The sequence below is a fragment of the Oreochromis niloticus genome, linkage group LG4, assembly GCF_001858045.2.
Source record: "Oreochromis niloticus isolate F11D_XX linkage group LG4, O_niloticus_UMD_NMBU, whole genome shotgun sequence".
Classification (NCBI taxonomy): domain Eukaryota; kingdom Metazoa; phylum Chordata; class Actinopteri; order Cichliformes; family Cichlidae; genus Oreochromis; species Oreochromis niloticus.
Window position 1 is genome coordinate 22,563,016 of NC_031969.2, and position 27,707 is coordinate 22,590,722.

General features: G+C 40.6%; 2 protein-coding genes across 6 annotated transcripts; one reads left to right on the plus strand and one right to left on the minus strand.

Annotated features, from left to right (window-relative positions):
• Nucleotides 1-1,056: 1,056 nt before the first annotated feature.
• Nucleotides 1,057-27,032, minus strand: tbcd (tubulin folding cofactor D). 3 transcript variants are annotated; one of them, XM_005468656.4, is made up of 40 exons: nt 26,875-27,031; nt 26,550-26,761; nt 26,406-26,456; nt 26,221-26,318; nt 25,995-26,096; nt 25,735-25,881; nt 24,985-25,040; nt 23,066-23,198; nt 22,398-22,443; nt 20,888-21,020; nt 20,654-20,796; nt 20,499-20,559; nt 20,275-20,349; nt 20,068-20,162; nt 15,450-15,606; nt 12,919-12,976; nt 12,802-12,831; nt 12,365-12,450; nt 11,271-11,351; nt 11,098-11,171; nt 10,833-10,950; nt 9,290-9,350; nt 9,171-9,193; nt 9,051-9,082; nt 8,898-8,960; nt 8,739-8,815; nt 8,059-8,140; nt 7,838-7,956; nt 7,649-7,740; nt 7,159-7,299; nt 6,203-6,286; nt 5,776-5,934; nt 5,467-5,605; nt 3,034-3,155; nt 2,783-2,860; nt 2,606-2,692; nt 2,430-2,517; nt 1,602-1,711; nt 1,280-1,364; nt 1,057-1,193 (listed from the first exon to the last, which is right to left on the minus strand). In XM_005468656.4, the coding sequence occupies exons 2-40, from the start codon at nt 26,734-26,736 to the stop codon at nt 1,170-1,172; spliced, it is 3,597 nt and encodes a 1,198-aa protein (XP_005468713.1). In that variant the 5' UTR covers nt 26,737-26,761; nt 26,875-27,031; the 3' UTR covers nt 1,057-1,169. The 3 variants fall into 3 exon arrangements, with proteins under 3 accessions (XP_005468713.1, XP_005468715.1, XP_003442163.1); XM_005468658.4 differs by having other exon boundaries at nt 1,057-1,190; nt 26,550-27,032; XM_003442115.5 differs by having other exon boundaries at nt 26,550-27,032.
• Nucleotides 15,978-20,023, plus strand: znf750 (zinc finger protein 750). Of its 3 annotated transcripts, XM_019357862.2 has the most exons (4): nt 15,978-16,226; nt 17,763-18,340; nt 18,452-19,028; nt 19,122-20,023. In XM_019357862.2, the coding sequence occupies exons 2-4, from the start codon at nt 17,770-17,772 to the stop codon at nt 19,705-19,707; spliced, it is 1,734 nt and encodes a 577-aa protein (XP_019213407.1). In that variant the 5' UTR covers nt 15,978-16,226; nt 17,763-17,769; the 3' UTR covers nt 19,708-20,023. The 3 variants fall into 3 exon arrangements, with proteins under 3 accessions (XP_019213407.1, XP_005468711.1, XP_005468712.1); XM_005468654.4 differs by having other exon boundaries at nt 15,982-16,226; nt 17,763-19,028; XM_005468655.4 differs by lacking the exon at nt 15,978-16,226 and adding an exon at nt 16,245-16,597 and having other exon boundaries at nt 17,763-19,028.
• Nucleotides 27,033-27,707: the final 675 nt, after the last annotated feature.

Genomic DNA, 27,707 nt, shown 5'->3' on the forward strand with positions numbered 1-27,707 from the left:
GGTAAGAATGAATGTGGCCTTGTTAATGAGCAGGATAGGAGGCACGGCCACTTGTCAGAGACACTAATTCAGAAGTTATTACTCAGTCGTGATGAGACAAATCATGTCATATTTAATAGACCCATTTATAAATGACCCGAAGTGACTGAATGGCTTTGGCATCGTTATTGCTGATTCAAGAAACATATAAAACTAATGGAAACAGCTGAAGCATGGCTTTCATATAAAATAACCTCAAACTTCATGTTATATTTCCTGATTTTGTCATGTTGATTTTCGATTACATAAACCACCACGAGGGGATTTTTTTTTTTTCCAGTCATGGTTTTGTGCCGTGGAACTGCTGTTTAGAATATTATAGAGTTCATCTGTGAAAGAATAGATGGAAAAAATATGTCACTAATGATCTGGCAGCACATGTAGCCTTGCTGAAACACAAGAAGCCAAGCAAATCATAAAAAACGTTTTTCTCTATCCATTTTAAACAGGTCAAAATACAGATAAGTTTCCACGAGAAAGGATAAATCTAGTTACATTAATCATATTATACACAGCGCAAAAAAAAAAATGTAATGCAATATAGTGATTACCAGCTTAGGGAGTTTCTACACTGAGTGACTCGCAATCAGAACCACGTAATTTGAAAATAATGCAACAATTCTATCTTTGTGAAGGAAGCTGTCGGACACAATGTGGCTACTATCAGCCTCTGATGACAAAGGCTCTGTACCACAGAGCACCAGGGAGGCTCCGCTATCAGGCCCTGAGACTCCTCTAGCCCTTGGCACTTCCACTGATGCAGAAAAAGTAGGTCTGCGTAGGCCTCAGTGAGATTCCACGGTGTGTGCCAACATGGCTAAATGAAAACATCTCCCTGGAGTGTACGCAAACTACAGTTTAGGTTTCACCTATCTGTGTCATTCCAGGTGCAGGTTACAAGTAAACAGCTCTACTGAAACCAAAGTGACATTAGACTGTAAGCAGAACGCACACAAAGTGATAGAGCTATAGTCTTTATGCAGGTATGTCTTAGTAATAACAACACAACAAATCAAGTAATTTCGTTTATACATTTATTGTATTTTGACTGTTTCCAGCTGTTTCCATGTGTTTTATTGGTAAATGGAAGGGCTACCTAACACGGGATGTTCTTCATTTCCTGTGAGTGATCAGGAAACCTGGACAGGGCCCTGCTGATTAAAGACAGCAGTTAGGATCAACTTGATTCAGTTTGTTTGCCTTGTGCTCTAAACTCTCAATAATTATGCTAAATGGTTACCTTTGTAACTGGTTGTGGCCTGGGGACTCCTAACCAGTCGCAAAGCTGATTCCTGTGTGGCCGAACTGTGGCAAGGTCGCTTTCCCTGGAAAGGAGCATGGCAACTGTTAAGGTTCAGATATTGAGGGGAAATCCAAAAATAACCACAGATCCAGCCGGGTGCAAATTAGACGGCATTTTAATGAACACATGTGTGAGTTTGAACGCTGTGCAGATTTCAGCGTCGAACTAACTACAATAGTCAGAATAGTCTACAATAGTCAGTTTTACATACTGCTTATAGTCAGTTTATTTAACAGCTGCCTCCAGTATGACCACTTACCAGTTAGTGTCACTTAGCAAAGTCATGGCATCATCCAACACCTCTGGATCAACAACATCATCGTAGGTCAGAAGCATCTCATACATCTGGCTGGCTGTGGTCTTTCTTATCTACAGTTGTGAGAAAGACAAATTAGAACAAGAGTCAAGAGCTATTCCAGCAGCTCTCTGAGGCTAATTAATCAATCAGCTATGCTTGATCAGCACATATAAACTGAGGATCGGATATGTTGTGACCTGATCACAATAATCATCATCCTGCAGGTGTCCAAAGCCACATTCATATCAATTCATCCATTCATTATAAGCGAGCACGTTATGCTCACTTTTATTTTTATTCTTGGACTCTACTTGAGTATCTTTGCATGAATAACAGTTCAAAAGGATTCATATATCTAATACTGGCTTCAGTGCAGCCCCCTCTGTTGATATACTGTCTGGAAAAAAAGCTGTTTTAGCTCCTCATGCTTTGAGGCCCCTTTCTTCTGATAGGTTGCCTCTCACAAACAAAAGCTTTGTGGGTGGGGCTTATGTGCTCAGTGCCAGGGCTTTTCAGAGCAGAAGAAACTAGAAACTGTGGTTAGAGAAGTCTGAAAGCCAATTGTGCACTCTGTAACAGCGTGACAAAATAAGGAAAAGCACAATAGGTCCCCTTTAGTCCACTCAAAAATACAACGTGATGGGGCTCTAGTTTTCCTTAGAGCTGGCTATAAATATACAAAAAATCTAAACAAAGCTGAATGTACTGTAATTAGGTGTTGAGATCTTTCCACCTGGATGAAACTGTTGATCAAAAAAACCTAGCTGTGCACTCTCCAAGTAAACCTACCACAGGAAATGAATGGCAGAGCAGCAGCAGCAGCTGGGACAAAACCTTCTTTCTCACCTCACCTTGGAACTGGATCAGCCCACATAAACTGGGAAACACAAACCGGCATAGTCAACATACATTTAGCTTTACCGATGTGCATCATGTGTGTATTTATCAGTGAGACAGAGACTTACACTGATATACATGCTCGCAGCTTGGAAATGTCTTTAGACTTCTTGAATTCTTTGCAAAGGGCCAAAAGGTCCACACAGAACGGATGACTTAGAAAACACAGGCAGAAAAAGTTGAGCTCTGACAAATATCCACATTTAGTTTAACACAAAGAAAGAAAAACAAATGACAGCACTCACTTCTCTTGCGTGGTGAATATTTCGAAGCAGTTGTTAGCAAGAATCTGATTGAGCATCTTAAGAAAGGAAACGGACACTCTAAAAAAACAAAAGGAAAAGAAAAGAGAATATATGCAGCTTTTACAAGTGTAATATACTGAAAACCTAAGGACAGATAAAAAAGCCTTACAAAGATGAGATTAAACACATAACTTTAAATAGACACATTAAATTGTATAAAATGGGCTTGAAAATCTAGCATCATCATGTACCTGTCATTGTGAAGATTGTCTCTGAAGATCCTCAGCAAAGTTTCTCCAAATTGTCCCAGAGCAGCACTATCGCTCTGAATCAATTTAAGATGGTCAAACAGAGACTGGGAAGAGAAATGCACCTAAACAGAAACAGAAGAAACCAGTAAATATATATAAAAAATAAATAAAGTGTTATTGTAAAATAATATGATGTCACACTGAAGATGAAGTCTGAGCTTTTTGTATATAAAAATTTTAACTGATCATACATAATAACATCTAAGTTTTGGCCACTGTAAGGTCCGTTGTTCTGGGAATCTACCCTACCTGACAAACCATCCTACCCATTGTTTCTACGCATGCGCACAACTCGAAATTAAGTGGCGAACTGTCCTACCTTTGTGAATGTGACCTACAAGGATAGTTTAACAGCTAAAATTAAGTGGCAAATCATCCTACCCTTGTTAATAAGAGCTGGAAACATACTCTGACGGATAAAATTAAGTGCCAAACCATGCTACCTTTGTGAATGTGACCTACAAGCATACATTAACGGGTAAAATGAGGTGGCAAACCATCCTGGCTTTATGAATATGAGCTACAAGCATACTCTGATGGGCAAAGTTATGTGCCAAACCATTATACCTTCTTAAATTTGTGCTGGAATTACTCTGTGACAGCAGAAATGTGCATAAACTACTTACAGTAGGACATTTTGCCAAAGTAGGATGGTTTGTCAGAACACCGTGTCTATAGTTTAATGCTTGTTCCAAATGGGAAAAAAGTGTCTCACGGTGTTTAAGAGACAATAAATTCAATAAGACAGGACAGATTGACAACCCAAGAGTACGTGTACATGCAGTACAAAAAACACTGCCATGTTACGACTCTTTTCCTGTCATTCAAAGGCAAAGGTAGGCAATGTTAATACAAAAAAAACTGAGAAAAAACAGAAACCTGGACCGAAACATTCAAATTACTGTGAAGTTATTGCTGAGCGAGTGCAAACTTGAGGAGCCTGGGAAAGAAAAACATCAGATATTATCAGACCACAGCGAAGAAAGTGTCAAACCTTGACATTTGCAAGATAGCAACATAATATAGTTACAAAATGTCCTATAAACAGAGTTACTTAGAAACTCTTTGGCTGAAAATCTCATCCACATTAATGCACATAAAAACTGTTATTATTTTATGTATATATGTTTCAGTGGTTAATTTTCTGTTTTACGCCTCCAACTTTTTCTGTTGCGTGGCTGCTCTTTTTCAGGGTCATGTGGTCCATCTACGTCCACACAATTCCTGGAAAGTTGGTAGATGCTTCATGTCTCTCTGGCCTGTGCGAATATGTGCCTGTGGTGTGAGAACAGTATTCTTGGCCCATGGATTGATGCAGTCTTGGCTCAGTTTTCTAAATGCAACCCTGTGCAAACATATCACTACTTCTCATCTCTGAGGATGTATCTGCAGTAAAAACTGCTGGAAGACCAGGACGAGAGCTTGATTGTCTCTTGGGGAATATATTTAGGCCACCACTGGAAGACAAGTTTGACTTTACTGGCCTCACTGCTGCTATTACAAGCATTAAACTTATTTTCTTTAGTACATCTATAAACACTAAAAGCTAAGAAATAACCTAACCGGCTCCGATTTTTGTGTGCAAGTTCTCTTCCGAGTGATTGGTTTTAACAGGTTAGGTCATAACAGACGAGGGGGGAAACTTGATCAACCCCAGCTGAGCCTCCCGACTGATGTTGAGTAAAATATAGGGACAGGAAAATAGCTAAACTCCAGATACAATCTATGGGATGTTCCCATTTGGAACCTGTCGGTAAGTCTGACTCAACGCTTGGCCATAAAAAGACAAGGCGTAATCAGGTGGAGATGAGTAACACAACTGGTATCTATGATTCGATGGACTGCCGTAAAGGCAGGTGTTATAAGTCAGACACGAGATCAGAGTACATCAGACACATAGCTCCCCCTGCTGGTCTAAACTCAACCTGAGTATCAACACACAAATCAAAAGTCTGGACTTATTGTGTGATGTTTAATGCTGAAAAGTAAATTTCTATAATAAGCCACTGCTTTATTCTACGCACAGATATCATTAAACATCTACTGGACTTTATTAAAAACACAAAAGCCCACAATAAGAGGTGCTAAATTTGTCCCTCTTTTCTGAGACGACTGAGTTCTTTAACATCTACCGGATGAGTCTGTGTTAGCCAGTGCGATCCCCTTTGCCGTGGGAGCAGACTCAGGGTAGTGGACAGCAACATAAGCAGGAAATTATTCCTACAGATGATCAAACTTTACAGCTCAATAGGTGAAAAACTCCACAACCCTAAATCACTCACTGCCAACCTTTTAGACGTTTATAGATTAAAATTATCACCCATCTGCACATAATAATGTAAAGATTTTACAATATTCAACTTCTCCACCTACTGTGGACTCTGTGATTCCTCCCACAGACACTGTGAGCCCCAGCAGGGTGTGGTACTGATACTCGGGCAATCCCAGCAGCTGGGCGATATACTTGAAAGCGTGAGATGGAGCATTCCAGTTCAGAGTGGTTGTGGTCTCACTGAAACACAGAGCAAATGGGTCACAAATCAGCATATAAAGCTGTCATCTATGAAACACTGTTACATTGCATGTACATGTGCCAAAACCAACCAAACACAAAAGACTGGTTAAAATCATGGCAATTATTAAAGCTCCTAAAACTACTGGTTAACTGCGGGAGTGACTCACACAGGGAAAATGCCCAACAACTCCTCTCGGTGGGGAATGTTAGGTACTACAGGCTCTGTGCTGTGAAGGAGGTGAAGGAAGATGGTGCCAGCGTGGGCTCTGTAGCGATCAATCTTCTCTGCAGATTGCTGGGCCAGGCAGCACATCATACATTTCACCCTACACACATTAGTGTGAAATAAAGACAGTGAGCGCTAGTGTCATATCACAAACACTATCACTATTCTCTCACAGTTGTGTTTATACAAGTTTTGCTGCCATCAAGACTTCAGAAAAAGATCTTGAACAATAAGAAGATAAAAAGGCAACATTGGATATCATATATAGCACAACAATAAACAGTAAAAGTAAAGTTGGAGAGGCTAGAACATACACAAATAACAGAACATATTTAAATAATTTAAAAAAAATAAAGATTCATACTCACATGTCTGGTGAAAGGATTTCTGGAGCACTGCTAGCCACCAGCATAGTCACATCCTTCAGACTAGTCATTGCCGCCTCTCTGACCCTGAGCAAGCGACACACAGAGTATATTTAAATGGCATGGGCTTGAATAAACCCCATCACTTTCTATTAAATCTATCAATCTATTACTTTTTTTAAGGTAATCTAAATGGACTGGTACCTATATAGTTGTTTTCTACTCCATTTGGGCACTCAAAGTGCTTTATACTACATGCCTGATTCACCCATTCACTCTTATTCATTCAAGCACTTTTTTCTATGCTTAAGTGCTTTCTATCTAATGTTACTCTGATGGATTCATCAGAGAGCAGTTTTGGGTTAGTATCTTGTCCAAGGGATCAAACCAGGGGATCAAACCACCAACCTTCCAGTCAGTATATGAACTGCTCTACCTCCTGAGCTACAGCCACATAAACACAACAGAAGACCGTTGCAGTTTTGCAGGATTCGGCAGTTTTACAGTCAAATTAGTTTCATGGCTAAAGGGCACAATTTGTTTATGTGAAATGATGATCACGGTGTTTATTCAAAACTCAAACACAAGCAACTTGTGAATTCTTGATAATATGTGATGAGAACAAGGGAAGGACTGTCTTCATTTAGTGTTATTACGAAAGCAAAAAAAAAAAAAGATCGCAGGTAAACAAGGAAGAAAAGCGATTCAAGAGAAGGAGAGAAGGAAACAACAAGATTACTAGACAGTGTAAAGCAAGCAGCCCATCCCTTGTTGGAGACAAGTGACAAGCCTGGTGACATTCCAGGCGTGTCGGTAACCGTGGCCTGGAGCTACCTGTGAGACGGGCACGTCCCTTTGTGGAGGGACAGAAGAAGACCAAACGTCTCAATGGGGAAGAATTCTTCTTCCCTGAGGCGGTTAGAAGAACATATGTGCCTTTGAGGAGCAATTTCACTCACCAGGCTCCGACATCCCCTCTGCTGTCCGTTGTGTAATCAATCATACTGGAGAGGAGAGTGCCATACACCTCGTCTACATTCGCAGAGCACAGGGTAGAGTCCGGAGAGCCTTCAGCACAAGCGCCTGCTTTCACACTCACTCTGGTGGAAAAAATGAAAAACAGTTTGCAAATCAAAACATAATTTAAAACACAACTAGAAATATACATGAACCACAGCAAAGAAATTACATTTGAATTTTGAGGAAACACGCTATCAGAGAAATGGCCAGACATGCCCTTCAGGTCCTGCAGGTATAGTCGGCCGATTGTTTATTTTAGCACCACTGTCTACATATCCACATGTTTAAACTAGCAGTCAAAAAGCCGAGGACGCACAAGCAAAACATAACAGTGCACAAATACACGCCAAAGAAACAACAGGGCAGGAAAAAAAATGTACCGTAGATATAAGATGAGAGGTCAATAAGCGTGTGCATATGAATACTCACTGAGCTATTGATGTGATTGCATCTTTCCTCGCCTCTGTAAAAGTCCCTTCCTTCTGGGTTTCAGCGCACATCTGCCGGAGGCCTTCAATGATCTATCACAAACACACAAACCAATTTATACCTAAAATGCAGAGACAGCTAAATGGAAAACAGCTTGAAAATGAAAGTGTGGACACACTTCAAACACACCTGCTTCAATTTGCCATGGATCATAAATTTTGGCAGACAGCCAAGGGCCAGGGCAGATCCGCAACGAGTGAGCATCTGTGGATTGTTAAGCCCTTCAGTGTACTGAGACACCAGAGCATCTAAACATGTAAGGACACGGACATGTTACAGACATTAACCAAATCATACAGATGAAATCCATATTTGGTTACAGAATAATGAGAAAACCATAGCTAAGCTACCTTGCATTTGTGGGTCAGCCTGGCCTGGACTGGCCTGGTAGTACTCCTCACACAAGGCAGACAAGGCTGATACAAGTGCAGCCTGCAGACATAGGAAAGGTAAGGCCAGAGAGTAGTAAACAGAAAATAGTCCACAAATAAACAAATGGTGACATTTTTGATTCCACAGCTTTGAAAATGAACAAATTACTACACACTCTGGTGGAGCAGCCACTTAAACTTCTACTACTGTGTTTTGCTCTATTGGCTGGTTACAATACACGGATATAACTGACGTATAAAAATGAGCATCGTGCTTTCCTTTTTACCACTGGAAAAACTTAGATACAAGGTTTTCTCATCACAACAAAAATTCTCTGCGACTTGGAATCCATTTATTGACTATATAAAAATCTATTTTCCAGATGTGTAACGTACCGGATGTGGAATAAACTTTTGAAGAATGTTTTTTTTCCTTTTTCTTTTTTTTACATGAGCCTCGGGTGGGGAGGGAGGGGGGTTTCTTTTTTTCCTATCTTTGTGCTTTATTTCTATTTATATTCACAATATTCTCATTTTATTGTGACCACGATTTGTGTAAAGCAAATAAATAAAGTTTAAAAAAAAATGAGTATTATCATTCTCACTGGTTCCTGGAATGACCTCAGTGTTAGAGAAGAATGGAAAGGCATTAAGCTTACCAAAATGCCATCCTTTGCTCCACTGGAAACAAGATGAAGAGTCTTTATGGTGTCGTCTATAATCCACTGCCAGCCAGCTGTAACATAATACATACTGTTAGCTGTGATGCTGGGAAAAAAAAGAAAGCAAAACCTCAGTGCTGTAAAGAACTGGCTTACTAATGATGGGGTCGTTCTTGAAAGGCATTTTGGACAGGGACAGCTTTTCTATAAGACTACAAACTGTGGAAAAATAAAACATGGAACAATCAGGAATCATCAGCATTTCATGCAACTATTTTTTTTAAATTTCAACTTTGCATTTAAACTTACTTGCTGGTCTCATCAGCTCTCCACCAAACCCCCTATGTAACAAAACAAACATAATTTTAATATGAGTAATATATTACTGATCTGCCATACTGCAAAGTTAAACAGATTATTTCAGCATACCTGTACTGTTTTCGGTCGTGTAGCTGAAAGTGGGTCAACAAATTTAAATGAGCAAAAAGAACAAAGTTTTTTTTAACTTGAAGTTAATCTTGAAACTACTTGTAAGTTTATGCACTTACCATTTGGTAAATGTTCTTTAAGGCATCCACACATTCTGGGGAAATCATGTCCACCACAGTCCTATGGGACATACAAGCCCAATTTTAATAGTGCCATCATTTAATTTGGCACGAGGACGCAGGTGAAATTTGTGCCAAAGGCTTACAGGGCATTGTCAAAGCACACTGCTCAAAAAAAAATTAAATGGACACTTTGAAAACACATCAAATCGCTATGGGTAAAAAAAATATATATATATCATGCTGGATATCTATATTGATTAGACTCGGTAATGTGTTAGGAACAAAAAGATGCCACGTTCATGGAGTCAATTTTACTCAAATTTTGTATGGACCTATGTGCTTCCATGCATGCCTGACAACATCGGGGCATGCTTCTAATGAGAAGACGGATAGAGTCCTGGGGGAATCTCTTCCCTGATTTGAACCAGGGCATTACTGAGATCAGATGGCATCATGTGGACTAAAATATAATGTGCCAAAGGTGCTCTACTGGATTTAGGTCAGTTGATTGTGGGGGAGAGTCAAGGGTATCATCATCATCCTGCCTGCATACTCTTGCCACATGAGGTCGGACAATCTTGTCCTCCAGGAGGATGCCAAGACCCAAAGCACCGGTATAGGGTCTGGCAATGAGTCAAGGATTTCATCCTGATACTTAATGGCAGTCAGTGTGCTGTTGCTTAGCCCAGCGGTCCCCAACCTTTTTTGCACCACAGACCGGTTTATGTCCGACGATATTTTCATGGACCTGCCTTTAAGGTGTTGCGGATAAATACAACAAAATAAAACCAGTACCCAGGCCATCACTGACACACCACCATATGCTAGATGATGTTATGTTTTCCTTGGCTTCTCCAGATCTGTTCACATCTGTCACGTGTGCTCAGGGTGAACCTGCTCTAATCTGTGAAAAGCACACAGGGGTGATCCTGCCAAATCTGGTACTTTATGGCAAATGCTAATTGGGCAATGAGCACGGGGTGCTACAGGATGTCAGGCCTGTTTAATAGGGCTCTGGTTGTGCTCATTTTCTTCCTGGTTACACAAAGAAGCAGATATCAGTCCTGCTGATGGGTTAACGACCTTCTATGGCCCTGTCCAGCTCTCTTAGAGTAACTGTCTGCCTCCTGGAAACTCCTCCATGCTCCTGAGACTGTGCTGGGTGATATAGTAAATCCTCCGCCAGTGGCATATATTGATGCGCCATCCTGGAGGACTACCAGTGAAACCTGTGAAAGGTCCAGTGAGGTATGGCCTCATGCTTACAGTAGTGACACTGAAGCTAGCAAAATTTAAAAGTGGCCTCCACCTGTAAAACCCTAGTGCACCTGTTGTTAATTAACACCAAAGCATGAGAATCAAACCAACAACCCCCTCTGCTACTTAAATGACCACTTTAATTTGCCAGAAGTTTAACTGACTTAATGCTTTGCTCTGATTAAAAAGTGTTTTTAACCAGTGTATATTAAGGTTTAAAAAGAAGTTACAGTTCTAGACTAGCCCTACTTTATGCAACTTTTATTGTGTATATAAAGCCTACCTGTTGGTTTGAAGGCCCACTTTGTACAGAGCATGTGTGATCTGCCCACAAGCCAGGATGGCTCCATGCCGGCCATGGAGATCAATACCCACGGCCATTTTCAACAGCTGCGGTAAAACTGAAACCGAGCAGGGAGGGGGAGTATAAAATTTCCACTCATTATTTTTAATTGAAGGTTTCATTCAGTTTCATAAAGCATTTATCTTAAGCAGTTGAACTAAAAGACAAACATTGGCTGAGGAACAGGTAGGGTGACATTGTTTACCTGTTGCTGCCATATAATCAGGCACTTGAGGCGTCAAGTTGTGGAGAGCTTTAGTGGCAAGCTCTCGAATCATACTGCAAAATACATACACAAAGATAAATAGATAAATAAATAAGTGAAAACAAAACATTTTCTTTTTCACATTTGGCGGCATTATTAATGCAAGGACTTACCCATCCCAGTGGTTGATCTTCATAGCTACTAAATGGTCGATCATGGATTTGGTGTACTCTGGGAAACCTGCTATATAGACACTTTGAGAACAGTAATAAAAAAAAAAATTAGCAACACACATAACAGTTTTATGCATGTTTTGATAACCAATCAAATGCAAACATCAATTTAGCCACACTTAAATCACATCTGCTATCACTGTGCTATGCTCCTTCCTCGTTCTGTATTCAGTCATGCCCTGAGGCTAGCATCTTTCTTCGTTTTCACCGCTTAAATGTTTACTCTGTTGGTGACACATTCCTGCCAAAGATGCAGATTCTTGTAAGGGTTAAAGTTTTTCTGCACTGGCTTCAATATACACTTTATCAAATGCGTATGTGTATATACTGGGTTATAGAATTACGATTTTTGGTCCCATTACAACTTAGTTACCTTAACCCAAGTTCATGTAATGATGTGATGATGGACCGTACACTTTACGTAAAGGTGAGCGTGGACCCTCTGGTTCATTTGAAGCGAGTGAGGAGTTGAGCCCATTGACATAGCAAAGATGAAGTATGCTCGTGTTATGGCAACTTGTCAATCACAAGGTAGCCACTCCCTGAACCTGAAGCATACCGTGGTTTACTCTCTATTTCACTCTGAATAAGACTGCAGTGCACACAAAGACCAGTTTGCTGTATTGAATAGGTCTTGAAACTAATAACCAAGAAATAAGGAAAATGTTTACTATAGTATAAAAGTGAAAAAAGTGTAATTTCCTTGTAGACATAATAAAATGTGACCTTATTTTGTCATCAGTCACAGAAGAATCCAGGATTATGACATTTATGACAGTTTCTCTTTTTAGAGTGGGAGGTAGAGTCTATCTTTAAAGAGGGAGTACACCGCACACTTTTGGCCTGAATGACTATTTTTCTTGCTGTCACTTATAGTGAAATAAGATATTTTTAACCAGGGACAACACACATAAACAGCAATGTTAGAAAAAACTGAGATTTAATTGTCTGTTGCGCCAATGAGAAAAGAAAACGTATTACCTGTTTCTAATATTTATTATTTAGGCTACTGTGATTTGTGCAGAGTTTCTTACCTGATGTTCAGGTAGCAGTTGTTGAGATTACCAACTGCATAGTAGTCAGCTGCTGTTAAGATGTCAATACCATGAGGAAATGTCCCCTATTGAGACACAAGGAACCAAGAAAGTGCTGAGATGTTTCTACTGTATTTCATTAATTAAAGGTTGCTCATATTATTAAACACTGAGCTCATGATTACGAGATGGAAAACACACGGTTAGGTTCCAAATTCAAGAAACGATCTCACAGAGTTATGGCTCGAGGTCTACTTGCCAATCAAGCTTTTGCTGGTGCCCTGCAGCCATACTGGGAGGCTATTTCTTTATTTGCAATGATTCTCACTAACAAGGCAAGTTTGAGCATGAGCTAGATATTTGGCAACAAATAAGCTTCAAATCACAGCGATTCTGTTAGTCACAATGTTCATGTAGTCAATACTGAGGTCACAAACCTGTCTGCCGACATTCTCCTGGAAGGCAGCCTGGGACAAAAAGAGACAAAATGAACTCCTGTCCTGTAACTGTATGTCTTAGTTAGGAAAGCATGGGATGTTGAAAAGAGAACTTACAGACGCAGCTCTGCGGCAGTTAACATTTCGATCAAACACAGCTGTGATCAGCAAACCACTGCAGAAAGACACAAAGTATGTGTTAAATATATTCAACCGCCACCAATTGTGTTGGAGAAGGTAATAACTTTTTCTTGTCACAGGGCGTTAATTAAAGATGAATCAGATTGTATACAATGTAAAAAATAAAAATAAAAAATAAACCAACATGTCTGTTTTTCTTTTTTCTATAATTCACACACAAAATTCTGTAGTTAACGCTTAAATACAGGTTTTATGCATATGCATTAAAAATATACTAATATAAATGTCAGACTGCCCCATTCCTGTGAAATTAACCTCAATCTTCACCAACAGTGTACAGATTCTTATGAGCGCACAGATGAGTCAGATGCTAGGTTTCAATTACATCATTTTTACAAGCTGTGATTGTGAACCACAGGTTCTCAGCACAGACGGTAAACCATAATATGATTAAGCATGACTGCCTTCTGACCTAAATATCTCCACACCACGTTTAAGTGGGGGCCAACCTGTGACAGCCTGAGACCGACTGCTGTTGTCATTTTGTGCTTTCCCTTCATGTACCCAGCTTCAGCAAGATCCCAGCAAGGAGATTTACCAACTGCCCAATTTGGCTATGCTAACTGCCCTCACCCTGAGGGTTTAGAAAACAAACTTCCTGGCTGAACTCTAGACATAAAGGTTACTCCAAATTACTTTTACCACTGCTACAATTAGTATATAGTTTATTTATTTAAGTTAGTAAGAATACAAGTGCATGAGTGTGCCCCCAAGCCACTTAGCCTCACACTGACAAAAGTGAGTTTTCTGTAAATGTCATCAAGCTTTGATGAATAGAGCAGGAACCAGCTTGTCTTAGCGCTACTGGCAAACGGCGACCGAAACCTACAACAGCAGGCGAAACCTGGCAGTCCTGTAGGCTAGAGAAAGGGAGGGTGTTGTCGCGACTGCTGATGGTAATTTGCAGGGGTTCAAACTGACACTGCAGAGCTGGTCTGCACAGTCACAGGCCACAGGTTCATACATGCACACCAAGAAAAAGAGCTCAAGGATGAGACAAACCGTTACTATTAACAAAGACTGAACGCACGTCACTGGGTGATGTCGTACTTCTCTGCATGGTTGCTCATTAGATTTGAAAATCTTCCGATCTTGGTTTTTATTTTTAGAGCTAGTTCTGATTTAAAGTGAGGCATATAAAACATTTTACTCAACAAGTACCGTCTGTTAATGTTGATGTAAAAACAAACAAACAAACAAAGATTTCAGTACTTCTTGCCATGCCAGTATAAGCATGCTGCATGCAAATGAAGTCTTAACTAAATGCCTGCAGTTTAACATAGCGGCTGCTGCAGCAACATGAGGGGAAAACATGCAGAAAGAAATGCAAATCTAATAGAGTTATTGCACTCTAAGGTAACAGAACATAAAAATCAGTTTTATAAATTTGATGAGGACTATAAGAAAGGACCAGATTTCGGTTCCTTGTCTTTCTAAAATAAATTTCCCTTCATGCTGCACCAGGGTTAAAAAACACTGAGATAAACCTTTCTGCACCAAACCTATAAACCTTCTGTTTTTCAGTCAAACACTAAAACAGAGCAAAACATGCTCTTTAGCAGATATGCTAGATAATGAAAATGCTCCAAATCTCAAAGTCTGGCAAACCAGGAATGCAGATCTTTAGATACTGGATCCCATTTCAAAACTGCAATGTAATATAAAAAGTTCTATGTACAAAAAAGGACTACAGCCTTTATTTAGCATATAAAGCCATTTGCCATTTTATCTTTACATGTGCATCCTTTCTGCACATCCCTGCTCTGTTATACACACAACTATACAAGATCTTTTTGTTTTGTTGTTTTTTTTATGCAAAACTGCATTTTACATACTCAAAACTCAAAATTAGCTTTCTGTTTTACACTCACCTAATTACTAATTTACTTAAAGTAAGTACTTTTCCCATCCACTGCCTCAGACAATTGGAGCTTTATTGAATCTATTTGATTTTTACAACATAAAAAGCCAAACTTGTAGCCTATTCCAAATTGAACACATGAAAACATTACCAAATGGGGATGTATGTTGCCTGTGTGAGGAAATGCAAGACTGATATGACACAGAAAAACTGGTTTGAGGCAGTAAAAACACCTTGCAGTTTCTATGCAAATTGTAATGATAATGTCACTTCTAACAGCTGCAATCAAATGATTTGACTGATTACTTGACGTGTCACATTATGTGCCAGTCTCTATATTTCAGCTGGTTCTTTACAAAATTTCTGTTTTCCATTTTGAACTGTATTATATTTGTTTGAATATTAATTGAAATTAAGTCATTATTTAGCATTTTCCTAGTGGAAGACTGATAATAGTTTTCCTCTGGGGAAATGAGATTTGTTATACATTTCTATAACAAGTGAAATTGCCCCTTTGGTCCACAGATAGGCTTAAGATTCACTCCTATGTGTAGCAGTGTGTAGCATGTGTATAAGGGAAGGTTACCTGGCAATCTGAGTGACAAAAGGTTCGAGCTCCTTGGGTTCATAAGCCCTCGCAAAAGACCAGCAGACGTAGCAGGCAGCATCACGCACATTGGAACCAACACTGCACGCTCCTCTCTTTTCCTCGTAGATTAGGGACTTGATAATAAGTGGCACAACTGCAAGCAGACACCGCAGTGAGATGAAAAGTTGCCAGAAATGTCCAAAATATATATATTACATAAACTGCATGCAATGTTTTTGGTAAGCAAAGATCACTACTTTATCTTCACAAAGCTTGACTTTTGACTGTGCAATTCCAGATTAAAGGAGAGTAATACAACATGAATATTCATAATAACAGAACATTTGTTTGAACAGGACATAAAAGGACTAATAGGAGAATGAATGGCCCGCCTGCTATTAAACTTTATTTAAAACTTCATATACATTTTTTGTTCAGTTGGAACCAGAAAGAGGAAGAAGGATTGCAAGCCCCCCCAACATGTAAATCATTGCTTGAGGCTTGACTAATACCAGGTACATCAGTGTTGCCTGAGGGCCTTGCTGTTTAGATGAAAGCTCCACCCACAGGTGAGACAACTCCTCAGAGAGAGAAACTCACCACACAACAAATATCAAACACATTCACGATCACACACACGCTCACCCACTCTGAACTCTGAGCACGCACCAACGCAGGTGTCCTGACCAGAAAGTGCCGTGCGGCGTGAAGCGTGGAGCAGCCAACTGGAGGCCGAATACAGAGGAAAAGATACTGACCCTGTGGCTAGAGAAGGTAGGGGCTGTTTGTTTTTTCTTTTTTTGTCTGTCTTTTAGTAACACTAAAATTTTTGGGACTCTATCAAAGCGTTTCTGTGCCAATGGATAAGACTGACTGTGATTTTTAATGGTGTTTCTAACCATTTTTATTGGCTGCGTTCAAGGGTAGGGATAACTGTGCACCTGCTACCTCTTGATCTTAATTAGTCCCTGCACAGGCTGCAGTAACTGAGCCACAGGTAAATATCTGGGCTCTGCAGGCAACCTTTTAATCAGGTCTCGAATACTTATTTAGACAGCAGACAGATGGCCTTCTTTTAAGAATATCATCTTTAAAAAACAAAACTTACCTGATCTCACTCCATCCAGATTTATTTAAAAAAACAAGTAAGTTTAGATCCTTTATTTAGTTTTTTTTGTTTTGTTTTTTTAAAGCTGTATTATAATGACAATAAAGACTTGTTATAAGAAGACTTTCGAAAGACTTTTACTTCTTAAGAAGGGAGTGGTTTTGCATGCTACCACAGTTGAACAGAAACTCGAGTGGCAACTTCTTGCGACAGCGCATGACAAGCAGGTTCCTCTGAGTCCGCCCAGCAACACTGAACTTACAGCTTTAGGTGATGATTCGTTTCAGAAGCCTGAAGTGCTACAGATGCCATCCTCGTTTGCAGGCTTACTAATTGCTGATATTGTTCAGCTAGCGTGAGCACCGTATCACAAGAAAAACTGTTAAACAATTACTTCCCATACTCGTGCGTCTCCTGAGCTGGTGAGCTCATCAAGTGATAAATTCATCCCGCAGGTGTAGTCATGGGAAGCAGGTGGCTGGTAGTTCCCACGCCGACAGCGTAGAGTTTAGTAAGATTGAGAGAGAGAGAGGGAGCGAGCTTGTCTCTACATGCCCTCGAGGTTTGTGCTAGAAAGTGTGTAGTCTAACTGTCTAGTGGATTAGTGGATTAGTGACTCTCTAATATTAGAGGCGTGATGAGCAAAGCAATCGCAAAACGGAGTTCCAGGTGAAAGTGCGAAACATGTGGAGGTGTTTGCGGGCTGCTGTCAATCAACCAAAACGAAACTAGGACACAACTGCATCTATGCAAACGTGTGGTAACATTTTTGCATATTGTAGGCTACTTTACATATTTGAGTATATTTCTGTTTTGTGTCCAAAGCACTGTGAAGTAACAGCTACAGAAATACATTAGCCCGAGGGCTCGGTGTTTTGTGCAGCTAGAGATTTTCTGGCTGAGCAGCTGAAGAAACACTCAGCAAAAAATCAACCACTTTTACGGTAACCAGTCAAACAACTTCAGCAGCTTGACAGCAAGCTTGAGAATCTGGTACAGAGTAGGGTTGGGCATTTGGATGGATTTACTGGCCATCGGCAACTGGCCTAGTCCATTGGCAGTTGTGATTTTTTTTTCTAAGAGGGGTGTGTTTTGTTTTTTTTGCCGATTTATTGGCATGTTTACTTTAGAATAGAGGTACTTCAGTAAAATCTAAACCATTACTAAATCCCCAACTGTGGCACGCTATACTCTTCTTTCAGAATCAAGATGGAGACTCTTCAAGAACGCAAGCCAAAAAGACCCCACTATATTCCCCGACCACCAGGCAAGCCTTTCAAGTACCAGTGCTTCCAGTGCCCGTTCACCTGCAACGAAAAGTCCCATCTTTTCAACCATATGAAATACAACTTGTGTGAAAACTCCATCTCCCTCGTGTCACAGAAAAGTGGGCAAACATCTAGACAGATGAAGGCAATGGCAAAAGCAATCCCTCCTAAAACTAGGGATTTAACAAATGCCCAACCAGCAGTTCAGAACAACACTCTGGAGAAGCAGGGAGCCGAAGAGAACAAAGCTGAGAGCACAGATGACACAGAAAAAGTCGATGTGGGGTGTGACAGTCCAGTCATCAAGGACAGTCAGAGTGCAGCAAAGCCAAATACGGTTTCAGAGACAGAGAGCACGGAAAGCAACGAGGAAAAGGATCAGACGCGCCCATCTGCCTTCTCCCCTGTCACACCCAACCGTGACGGAGCAGAAGCTTTCAAGGCACCTGTGAAGCAGACCGAGGATTTGCAAGCTCCTGTTCCCACTTTCAACCACCCACGCTTCCAATGGGGCACGGTTTCATCATCCATTCCCTTAAAACCATTCACGCCTCTCTTGGTTCCTGAATATTCTCCTTATCTCCTGCCTGATCGACCCCTATATCCACCTTACTATCTTCCAGGAAATCACCATGTGAATGAGCCAAACTCTCCTTCCTTCCAGGCAGATTTTCTGGATCCCCAGAGGCCTATGGTACAACAACCAGTGACCCCAGCTACCACTTCCCCATTTCCCTCTTTCCCATACAGGTACTGCCATCCTCTTCACCCAGGGCACCCACTGCCTTACACTCTGTACAGACCCCACGAGCTTTCTATGCCAATTGCAGGACACAGATATATTCCTTTGGATATGTATGGCCCAACTTTTGGCCATAAAGACTATGACTTGTACATACATTCACGTGCCAGTCTGAACCACCCACACACTTCTACACAAGCAGAGAGCCACCACGGGCAAAGTGGAGACAAGGCAACAAGGCTGAGTCCCAAAGAGGGCAGCTCAGCTCTGGGATCCCCTGACAGACCCAGCCAAGCTCACATCATCCAGCGAGACATAGAGGCGCTGCAGTACACCAACATCAGTGAGTCACAGATCGGCCGACAACTAGGAAACGCGTCTACAGTGGTGCAACCCATCAAAAATGACTTAAGACCAGAGGAGTGTGCAGAAATGTCAGCTCAGCACGTAGACAGAGGGTAAGCAAAATTAAAAATTTTGGATTTAACAATTTGTTTCTACTATTGTATTGTTATGTTGTGTACTTTATGGTTTTGGCCTTTCTGTTTCAGATTAGCTGAGAACAGCAGATTTTCCTTCATGCCTGATTCTGATCCACATCCTGAAACTTCATCAGAGCATCACCAAGTCGACAGCGCAGATGATGTGGCTCCCCTTAACCTCTCAACAAGAAACCAAGACAAGGAAAAAATTCAGTCTGTCGACAGACTGAGCTGCTCAGACACAGTAAACTCAGCAGAGCATGAGTCGCCCCTGAACCTCAGCCTCAGAACTTCTCAGACCAGCCCTGTATGCAGCTCTCCAACAAGCACTTTAGAAGATCTTCAGCAGAGCTCCATTGAAAAGCTGGATGAAGAGCCTTGTGACCAGAGGCAGACTGCAGCTCTGGCACTCTGTCAGCTAGCCATTGCAAGCTCTGCAGCGTCTTCACGTGACTTCAGTACTATAGATGAGCCCTTGACAGATTCCACAGAAGCTAAAAGTCCTGTTTCTCAAGAGAAGAGCAAACAAACGACCAGGGCCAAGGCAACAGCCATGAAAAGACCACACAGTGGCAAGGCTGAAAACAAATGCCATAAACCAAAGAGAGTAAAAGCGCCCGGACGGGTACTGAGGAGGAGATCTCGTTGCTGCTAACAACTAATCTCTGACTATAATAAGGACTATCGCTGATCTAAAGTCTAAAAGCCTCATTGATAATGGACTTCTTATTGTATTGCTTTAGCACTGAAAGATTTGACTGTTTTAGCCAATAGCACTGCTACAAGGTTAAAAATGTAAAATGTTACACTTTTCTTTTTTTTAATCTCAGAAATGACTTGAAAAAGTGATGAGCAAATTTTGCAAGTTTTCTAAAAGTTGAACAATTTTGTAATGCAGACAACTGTAAATGTTTTATGTCATGTGTATAAAGATGCTTAATAAAATAATAAAAGTTAACTTGTTTACAGTAGTCTGTGTATCATACATTAAGTATTGAGATATTAAATCACCTACCATCTGTCAGTCTGGAAGGCAGCAGCAGTCCTCTTCTACCCAGTTCAGCAAGTGCCAGGCAGCCTCCATGCCAAGCGTTGTCCGTTTCCTGGAAGCTTCAGGATCAAAACACATGCAAAGCATATCAAAACGCAGAACATTGGCCCTCCATGATGCTTGGCAGGATAAGTAACAGAGAGAGCCGAAATGCCCCAAGCATGAATGTACCTGAAGCAGTCCAGCACTGATCCAACCACCTCATCTGCCAGCTCCTTGGGAAGCCGCCCAGTCACCCTCCCAATGCTGAGGAGTTAAACAACATAGATTACTGTAACACAACTCTTTCTCATGATCTGCTTTTGACATGTCAAAATACCAAAGACAAGTAGCAACATGGATACTTTTTAATAAACAGTTCAGGTTTTTCAAGTGTCATATGAAAGTTTTGTTACCCCTTTGCTGCAGACCAGCGCACGATAGTTTCCTTATCTTTCAGTCCCAACAGCAGATGTTCTGTAGAATAGCATGCAAATCAGATTTTTTTTTATTTTATTATTATTTTTTTGTAATGACAAACATTTTAAGTTAATTGGAGGCAGAAACTTACCAATGACGGTCTCCACTTCCTCGGGAATGTCGTAGTCCTCCTCCTGTTCTTTTGTCTCCACTTCAGAGGTCGCACCAGTACTGGCTGCAGCTGACTGGGACATGGAAAGGTTTGCTGCTAAGGATCGGCTGCCTCTCTGATACCTGAAAATTTTGCATATTAAAAAAAGCACACACAACAAACGCATTTCTGCATTTCTGCTTATTTTAAAAACTAGCTGGTACTAAATCTGACCTCCAAGCGGCCAAACGGGGCTTTAAGAAGGTAAGGCCGAGCCTCTGGGTTAATTTGACACCAAGCTTCCTCAGCATGGCCTCGCTGCTCTCTGACAGATGCTTCTTTTCCAGACACTGTAGAACTGCAGGAGCTGAGGAAATTTATCACATGAGCGAACACGCAGGAATATATAAAGTTTGTGGAAATTAATACTTAGAGTGAAATATTTTCCAGGTAGTGAAGCTATTAAACAATTAGTTAAACAACAATCACATGCCAGTTATACAAGAGACAGCATGTCAGTGATATACTGAGAGGTATTTTCAACAAAAAGCTGGGATGCAGTATAAAATGCAAATAAAAGAGAATTCAATGCTTTATAATTCTCATAAACCCATATTTTATTCACAGCAGAACATAGAAAATGTAACAAATGTTTAAAATGAGACATTTTACAATTTCTAGAAAAATAAAATGTTATTTCATTTTCAATTTAATGGCAGCGACATGTCTCAAAAAAGTTGATATGGGGCCAAGGTAGCTGGAAAAGTAAGTGGTACTAAAGAAAACAGCTGGAGGAACATTTTACATCTAATTACGTTTTACAGAGGCAGTTTCTAAGAAGTAAAGATGGGCCGAGGTTCACCAGTCTACCGAAGACTTCATCTGCAAAATGTGGAACAATTTCGGAATAATGTTCCTTAACGTAAAATTTCAAAAGCTTTGAATATCTCATCATCTACAGTCTACATAATATCGTCAAAACATTTACAAAATCTGGAGAAATCTCTGTGCATAAAGTTCAAGGCTGACAAAAGAAAAGGATGCTCATGATCTTCAGACCATGAGGTGACACTAATACCAGAATCATGATTAAAAACAGGTGTGATTCAGGCATGGAAATCCCTTCACGGGCTCAGGACGCTTCCAAATGATTATCTGAAAACAGTTCATAGAAGAGTCTGGGTGCTGAACTGGCCCGCTTGACCTTTCACCAGTTGAAAACAGTTGGTGGATCATGAAACAAAAGATACCACAAAGAAGGCCCAGGACCAGCTAGAATCCTATACCAGACAAGGATGGAGAAACATTCCTCTCCTAAAACTCCAGCAACTGGGCTCGTTAATTCCAAGACATTTAAAAAAGGGGATGCCACAGAGTGGTAAACATCATCCTGTTCCAAACTTTTAGAGGAGTGTTGATACCATCAAATTCAAAATTTCTTCATTGTGAACAAAACACAGGTTTATGAATCATTGCATTCTGTTTTTGTTTACATGTTTCACAGTGTTCCACACTTTTGGGAATTGAGGTTGCCAATTCCCAAAAGTGTGGAAATGCATCACAATAATGAACTACAAAGCGCTATATGAAATCCAATCCATTATTAGTACTATTATTAAATGTAAAAAAAAAAATCTCAAGCTCCAGTGATTCGTTTTATTTATTTATTTTTGTCCCCAAAATGAGACTGTAGAGCAAAGTCTTGCTTTTTTACTTTGTGGATGAACAGAGAAAAGGAACCTACCATACGGCAAGAGGTCATCTCGTTTTCCATGTTTGAAGAGCTTTGCCTGTAACATAGTTTTTTTTTAATGCAGCTGGTACATGACATAAGTCTCAATGCACTTTTAAGCATCTCCAATTAACCACAAGAACATGTAAGCTTGAGTTCTGAAGTCTTGAGACTAAATGCACAGAGCCAGTTTTGAACGCCCTAAGCAACACCTTGGCTCCAGGTTCATTTAGCAAACATTAAGTGCAAAGCAACGCTTTTTAAAACATGCTATACAAGTTTATGCGCCAATTATACAACATTCATGTGCATGCTTGTGGGATCCATTAGATCACCTTAGATTAGACAAAGTGATCTAAACGTAGCTTATCAATGAAGGTGTAACATGGGAAAAAACGTCTGTTGTCTTCAAAAACAAACAAACAAACGTCTTGCTTAAATCATTAGATGAAATTGAATTAAGTCACTTGAAGCAAGAGATCCCACACACGCAGCAGGTGCATAACACACCTGCTAAAACCACACAGGCTATTGTGTGAAGCATACCAGTCATGTCAGCTCTTGTAAGTCCCCCTCGACAGGTTTTTATACACACAGACTAAACTGTCTTCAAGCATACATACACACACAGACAAGTATGCACACAACATACAGGCTTGAGTGTGAGTGCGCATGTTTACCAGAGACTGCAGAGCACCATCCAACACCACAATGTTTCTTAATGAATGATCATTGGTCTGGGATATAGTGGCTAGATTCCAGTCCAAAAAGTCTCCGAGGCGCTTCTGTTTCACATCAGGGCGAGTCATGAACCTGGAGAGTCATATAAAATAAGACAACACCATGAAAGACCGAATCGCTGATACTAAATATAACAAGAGCAATCTTGCCCTCTACTGGTTAAAGACCTGATTACAAATCAATAGTTTTAAATTGTTTGTTGGAATTTACTTAGAACGAATTTACTTAGAATCTGAGATATATTTGTAACCATAGGCAAAAATGCTTTAGTAATGATTTTGTATGGTTTTCAATTAAAAACATATTTTCACAAACATAAAGGTGCAAAATTAAAAACATCATAACTCTGTTTTTTAGCTTCGCTTTGAAGCAACACACTGTCACACAGTAATTATTTAAAATAATTAAGATTATGGTCATTTGAAAAATATCCTGGTTTCCACAGGGATCACACAACTGTTTTATCAGCAACCTTTGATCATCCCAGAAATAAGAAGAACACCTGACAGGGTGCAGGCTGCTCGGCCGACCGGAAGTGCTCGAAGGCGGCGCAGAGACCGTAAACAAAGGCGTGGGAAACGCGGAGGGCTAACAACTAAGCTAAGGCTAACACAGCACCGGGGTGTTCTGGCCCCACCTCACAAACCATCCTACCGGTTGTTTCTAAGCATTCGCACAACACAAACTTAAGTGTCAAACTGTCCTGTCTTTATGAATATGAGCTGGAAGCATACTCTGATGGGTAAAGTTAAGTGGCAAACCGTCCTACATACTTAAATTTATGCTGGAATTATTTTGTGACAGCAGAAATGTACGTACGGTAGGACAGTTTGCCAAAGGAGGACGGGCTTTCTCTACCCGGCATTTTCCTCGCTAACGTGCGGTCCCTGGTGAATAAAATGGATGAGTTACGACTGTGGATCAACGACAACAGGACACTTATGGATTGTAATGTCATGATACTCACGGAAACATGGCTACACAGTGGAATAGCAGGCAACGCTATCGAGCTAATCGAACGCAACGCTCCACGGGCGGACAGAACAGCTGATGATCATTTGTGTCAACAAGGCTTGGTGTATGAACTTTGTCATTGTTGGAAAGTGCTGCTCAGCTGACCTAGAGTATCTCATTGTTAAGTGTAGACCGTTCTATCTGCCAAGGGAGTTCACCTCCACCATAATAACAGGTGCATTTATCCCACCCAGTGCTAATGATAAGCTTGCTACGAGCGAAATCCATGCGGCCATTAGCAAACAACAACCTGCACACCCTGAGGCTGCATTTATTGTAGCGGGTGACTTCAACCTAAAGACAGTATTAGCTAAATTTTATCAACATGTCTCCTGCCACACAAGAGGGGACAAAACCCTGGACCATGTGTATACAAGTACCATTCTTTTTCTGATAACGTATTTTATTTTATTGTATATAGTATTTTATTCTATTCTATAATATATAGTATCTTATTCTTATTATCTTATCCTACTCCAGTGTTTTTCTTAATTTTTGCTACTGTAACTTTACACTGTTCACTTTCTGCTGTGGTACAACAAATTTCACACGTGTGGAACTAATAAAGATTATCTTATCCTACAAACATTGTTGGAGCCTACACGGTAACGCCCCTCCCCCACCTGGGACAGCCTGATCACCTTTCTTTGTTTCTCTTCCAAATATTCACCGCTCATCAACCGTGTGAAACCATCAGTGAAGGCAATCAAAGTGTGGCCAATGGGAGTAGGTTATGTACTCCAGGACAGGTTTAAAAACATGGACTGGAGCATGCTTACCTCTCAGGCATGTTACTAAGAACACTGTTTAACTTTAAGTTTCTGTGTGGTATTTGTCCACTTACTTGGATACCAATACAGATGCAGCATTTCTTGCACTGTCGCTCACAACTAGATAAGACTGTGGAAGAAAAATAGTGCGATTATTCATACTGTTTAAAAATACATTATTTTTATTATGCAAATTTGAACAAAGTGACAAAAATCTTAAATAACAAAATTAAATCTAGTGCCAATATCATGCTGCTGGATTTTCTTGTTAAGGATTCTCTGGTGGATCAGTTTGTACAGGAAGGCATATATATCATCAAAAATCAAGCCGCAACCACTACATAGCGATTCCCAAAGTGTGGGCCGGGACCCCCTGGCAGGATGCAAAGGTACTGTAGTAATAGAAATTCACTTTAAAGTTACTCACAGGTATGTACAGTTACATATTTCTATAAATTAGTTTATTTGTATAAAAACAACATTAAAACTGGTAATATGAGATGGTTTACTCCTTATTCTGACCTAAATTTACTACTCTTGCACTGAAGTTTGTATCTCAGTGGAAGATGGGTCACACATTGGCCTTACCACTTTACATATGACTGAGTAACATTAGCTATCTATAACCAACAGCCTTTGTTATGTTTCTTTAAATAATTTTTTCAAGGAAACACATCACTTTCTTTTTTATTTTGATTTGAGTTAAAATTTAAGACTAAGTGGGCCCCATGGGATTTTCTTTTTTAAGTAGGCCACAGCACTCTTGACTTTGGCAATGGCTGTGCCAAAACATAAAAACATCATATCACATTGGTACAACTAACCTTGGCAATAGCTAGAATGCGATCCATGATAGGCTCTCTAGCCTTACCACCATCTGACTCGAGGTGGCCATCCAGACGAGAAAGATCGAAGGGTATGAGGCAGGTCATAGACAGCCATAACAACAACATGTACCGGGTTTCCCAAGTCTGGAACGAGTACATAAATAAAGATCAAAACAATATACACTATTGCCTATAGGTATATGTAACTGATGCATCAGTGTGAAGCTATTATTTTTCCCTTTAAACTAAAGCCTCACCTCAGAGTCACTGGGATCCTGTCTGGACATCAGGTCCAGAACTGGCTGGACATCGGCCACCTCATGAGGAAAAAGCTGCATGAAAATTTTGTAGCCTCTGACCTAACCAGAAATAAACAAACAACGTGCAGGATTAGTGAATTTGCTGCATAAGAGATGTGAGAGTGCAATCGCCATTGCGGCTTTCATTCAGTGCAGTCAGGAGGTTTTTAATGAGAAAACTGACCTTGCAGATTATGTAGAGGAACTTGAAACACAAATGAACCAATGAAGGTGGAGACTTTTCACTCCTTATAAAGTCCAGTATCATATTTAACATCCATTCTAAAATAAAAAAAAGGAACAAAATAAGGAAATAAGTGTTTTTATAAGCTGAGTGATTTTACTTGTAAATAACCTGTTGTAGTGTACCTAGATGAGGGTCCAGCAGATGAGGCTGCTCTTGATATCTGTTCATTATTACTGCAGGGAGAAATTAGCAGACCATCACGTCTCCAAACCAATCACTTCAAATTGCTTATCTTGGGGAAGCTGATTTATTTGTGACCGTCTCACCTAGGAACCTCTCTGTAGTAGACTCCCTTGGCCCCAGGTCTCCGTGGACCTCCGACAGGCTGGAGATGAGGGCTGTGGTCTCGCCTCTCTCACTGAAGCTGCCCAGCACACAAGTCTGGACAATAGCGTCCGCCTCTCCTCCTCCTTCACCACCGGAAAACCCATTCTCCGTCTCCGATAGAGCCATTCTCGCAGACCTTTAGCACGAGTATCTGTTGCAAGTTATGACAGGTTAGCTAGCTAATATTAGCATTTGTGCCAGCAAATAAAAGTGGAAAGGTGGAAATTATTCCAGGAAACTGGTGAATTTAATTAAAACATATACTGATAAGATGCGTAGGAGGTTCAGAGAGTATACGCGCGAAATATGGCAGCTCTCAAAATTACATAAACTTCAGTGGACACAGCTATTGTTGATGTCTATAAAGATGCAGCTAGCTGTTGTACTCGTACCCCGCCCCGGTACGGCAAGTGAGATGGCTCACGTGGTTCACAGGGGCGGAAAGAAAAGTCGCAGGTCACGTGTTCTCTAGACCGTATCAATGCAGGATATGTTTACTAATCATTTACTAAACAGCAGTGTTGGGGAGTAACGGAATACATGTACCGCCGTTACGTATTTAGAATACAAAATATGAGTAACTGTATTCCGTTACAGTTACCGTTTAAAAAGGTGGTATTCAGAATACAGTTACTTTGTTGAAATAAATGGATTACACGGCGGTACTTTCCTGTTTCATATTGTCGCAGGTCAGGATTATTTGGGTTAGTTTGACAGCTATGTTCTGTTGTTCCAGGCAGCAGCGTTACGGTTGCCATGGTTACAGGGTGACGCGCTCTCTCTCTGCGTGTTTCCTGGGTGAGAGAGCGCTTTTTTGTTGTTGTTGTTGTGCTAAGCTAAAAGGCAGAATGCTACAGGCATGGCCCTAAAGAATGTAGCCTCATGGGCAGTGTAGTCCGTGCTGCAGGGAGAATGGACTACCATACACGTTATGTGTCTGTGAGCGAGGGAGGGAGAGAAAGGAAAAGTCCGAGCTGTCACGGAGCAAAAACGGGAGCTGGAAGCATGTAAATATAATAATAACCACTGCAGCCAAGAAGAGTGCCTGACGAGCCCATTTGTAAGTAAATGGTAAATGGCCTGTATTTATATAGCAC

Excerpts from the sequence above, each read along its gene's own strand:
- znf750 (XM_005468654.4), top strand. The coding sequence starts at position 17,770 with ATGGAGACTCTTCAAGAACGCAAGCCAAAAAGACCCCACTATATTCCC. Across the intron at positions 19,029-19,121 it reads GCTCAGCACGTAGACAGAGG|ATTAGCTGAGAACAGCAGAT; the intron begins GTAAGCAAAATT and ends TTTCTGTTTCAG.
- tbcd (XM_003442115.5), bottom strand. The coding sequence starts at position 26,736 with ATGGCTCTATCGGAGACGGAGAATGGGTTTTCCGGTGGTGAAGGAGGA. Across the intron at positions 21,021-22,397 it reads AGATGACCTCTTGCCGTATG|CTCCTGCAGTTCTACAGTGT; the intron begins GTAGGTTCCTTT and ends AAATTTCCTCAG. Across the intron at positions 3,156-5,466 it reads GAGGAATCACAGAGTCCACA|GTGCATTTCTCTTCCCAGTC; the intron begins GTAGGTGGAGAA and ends GTTTCTGTTTAG.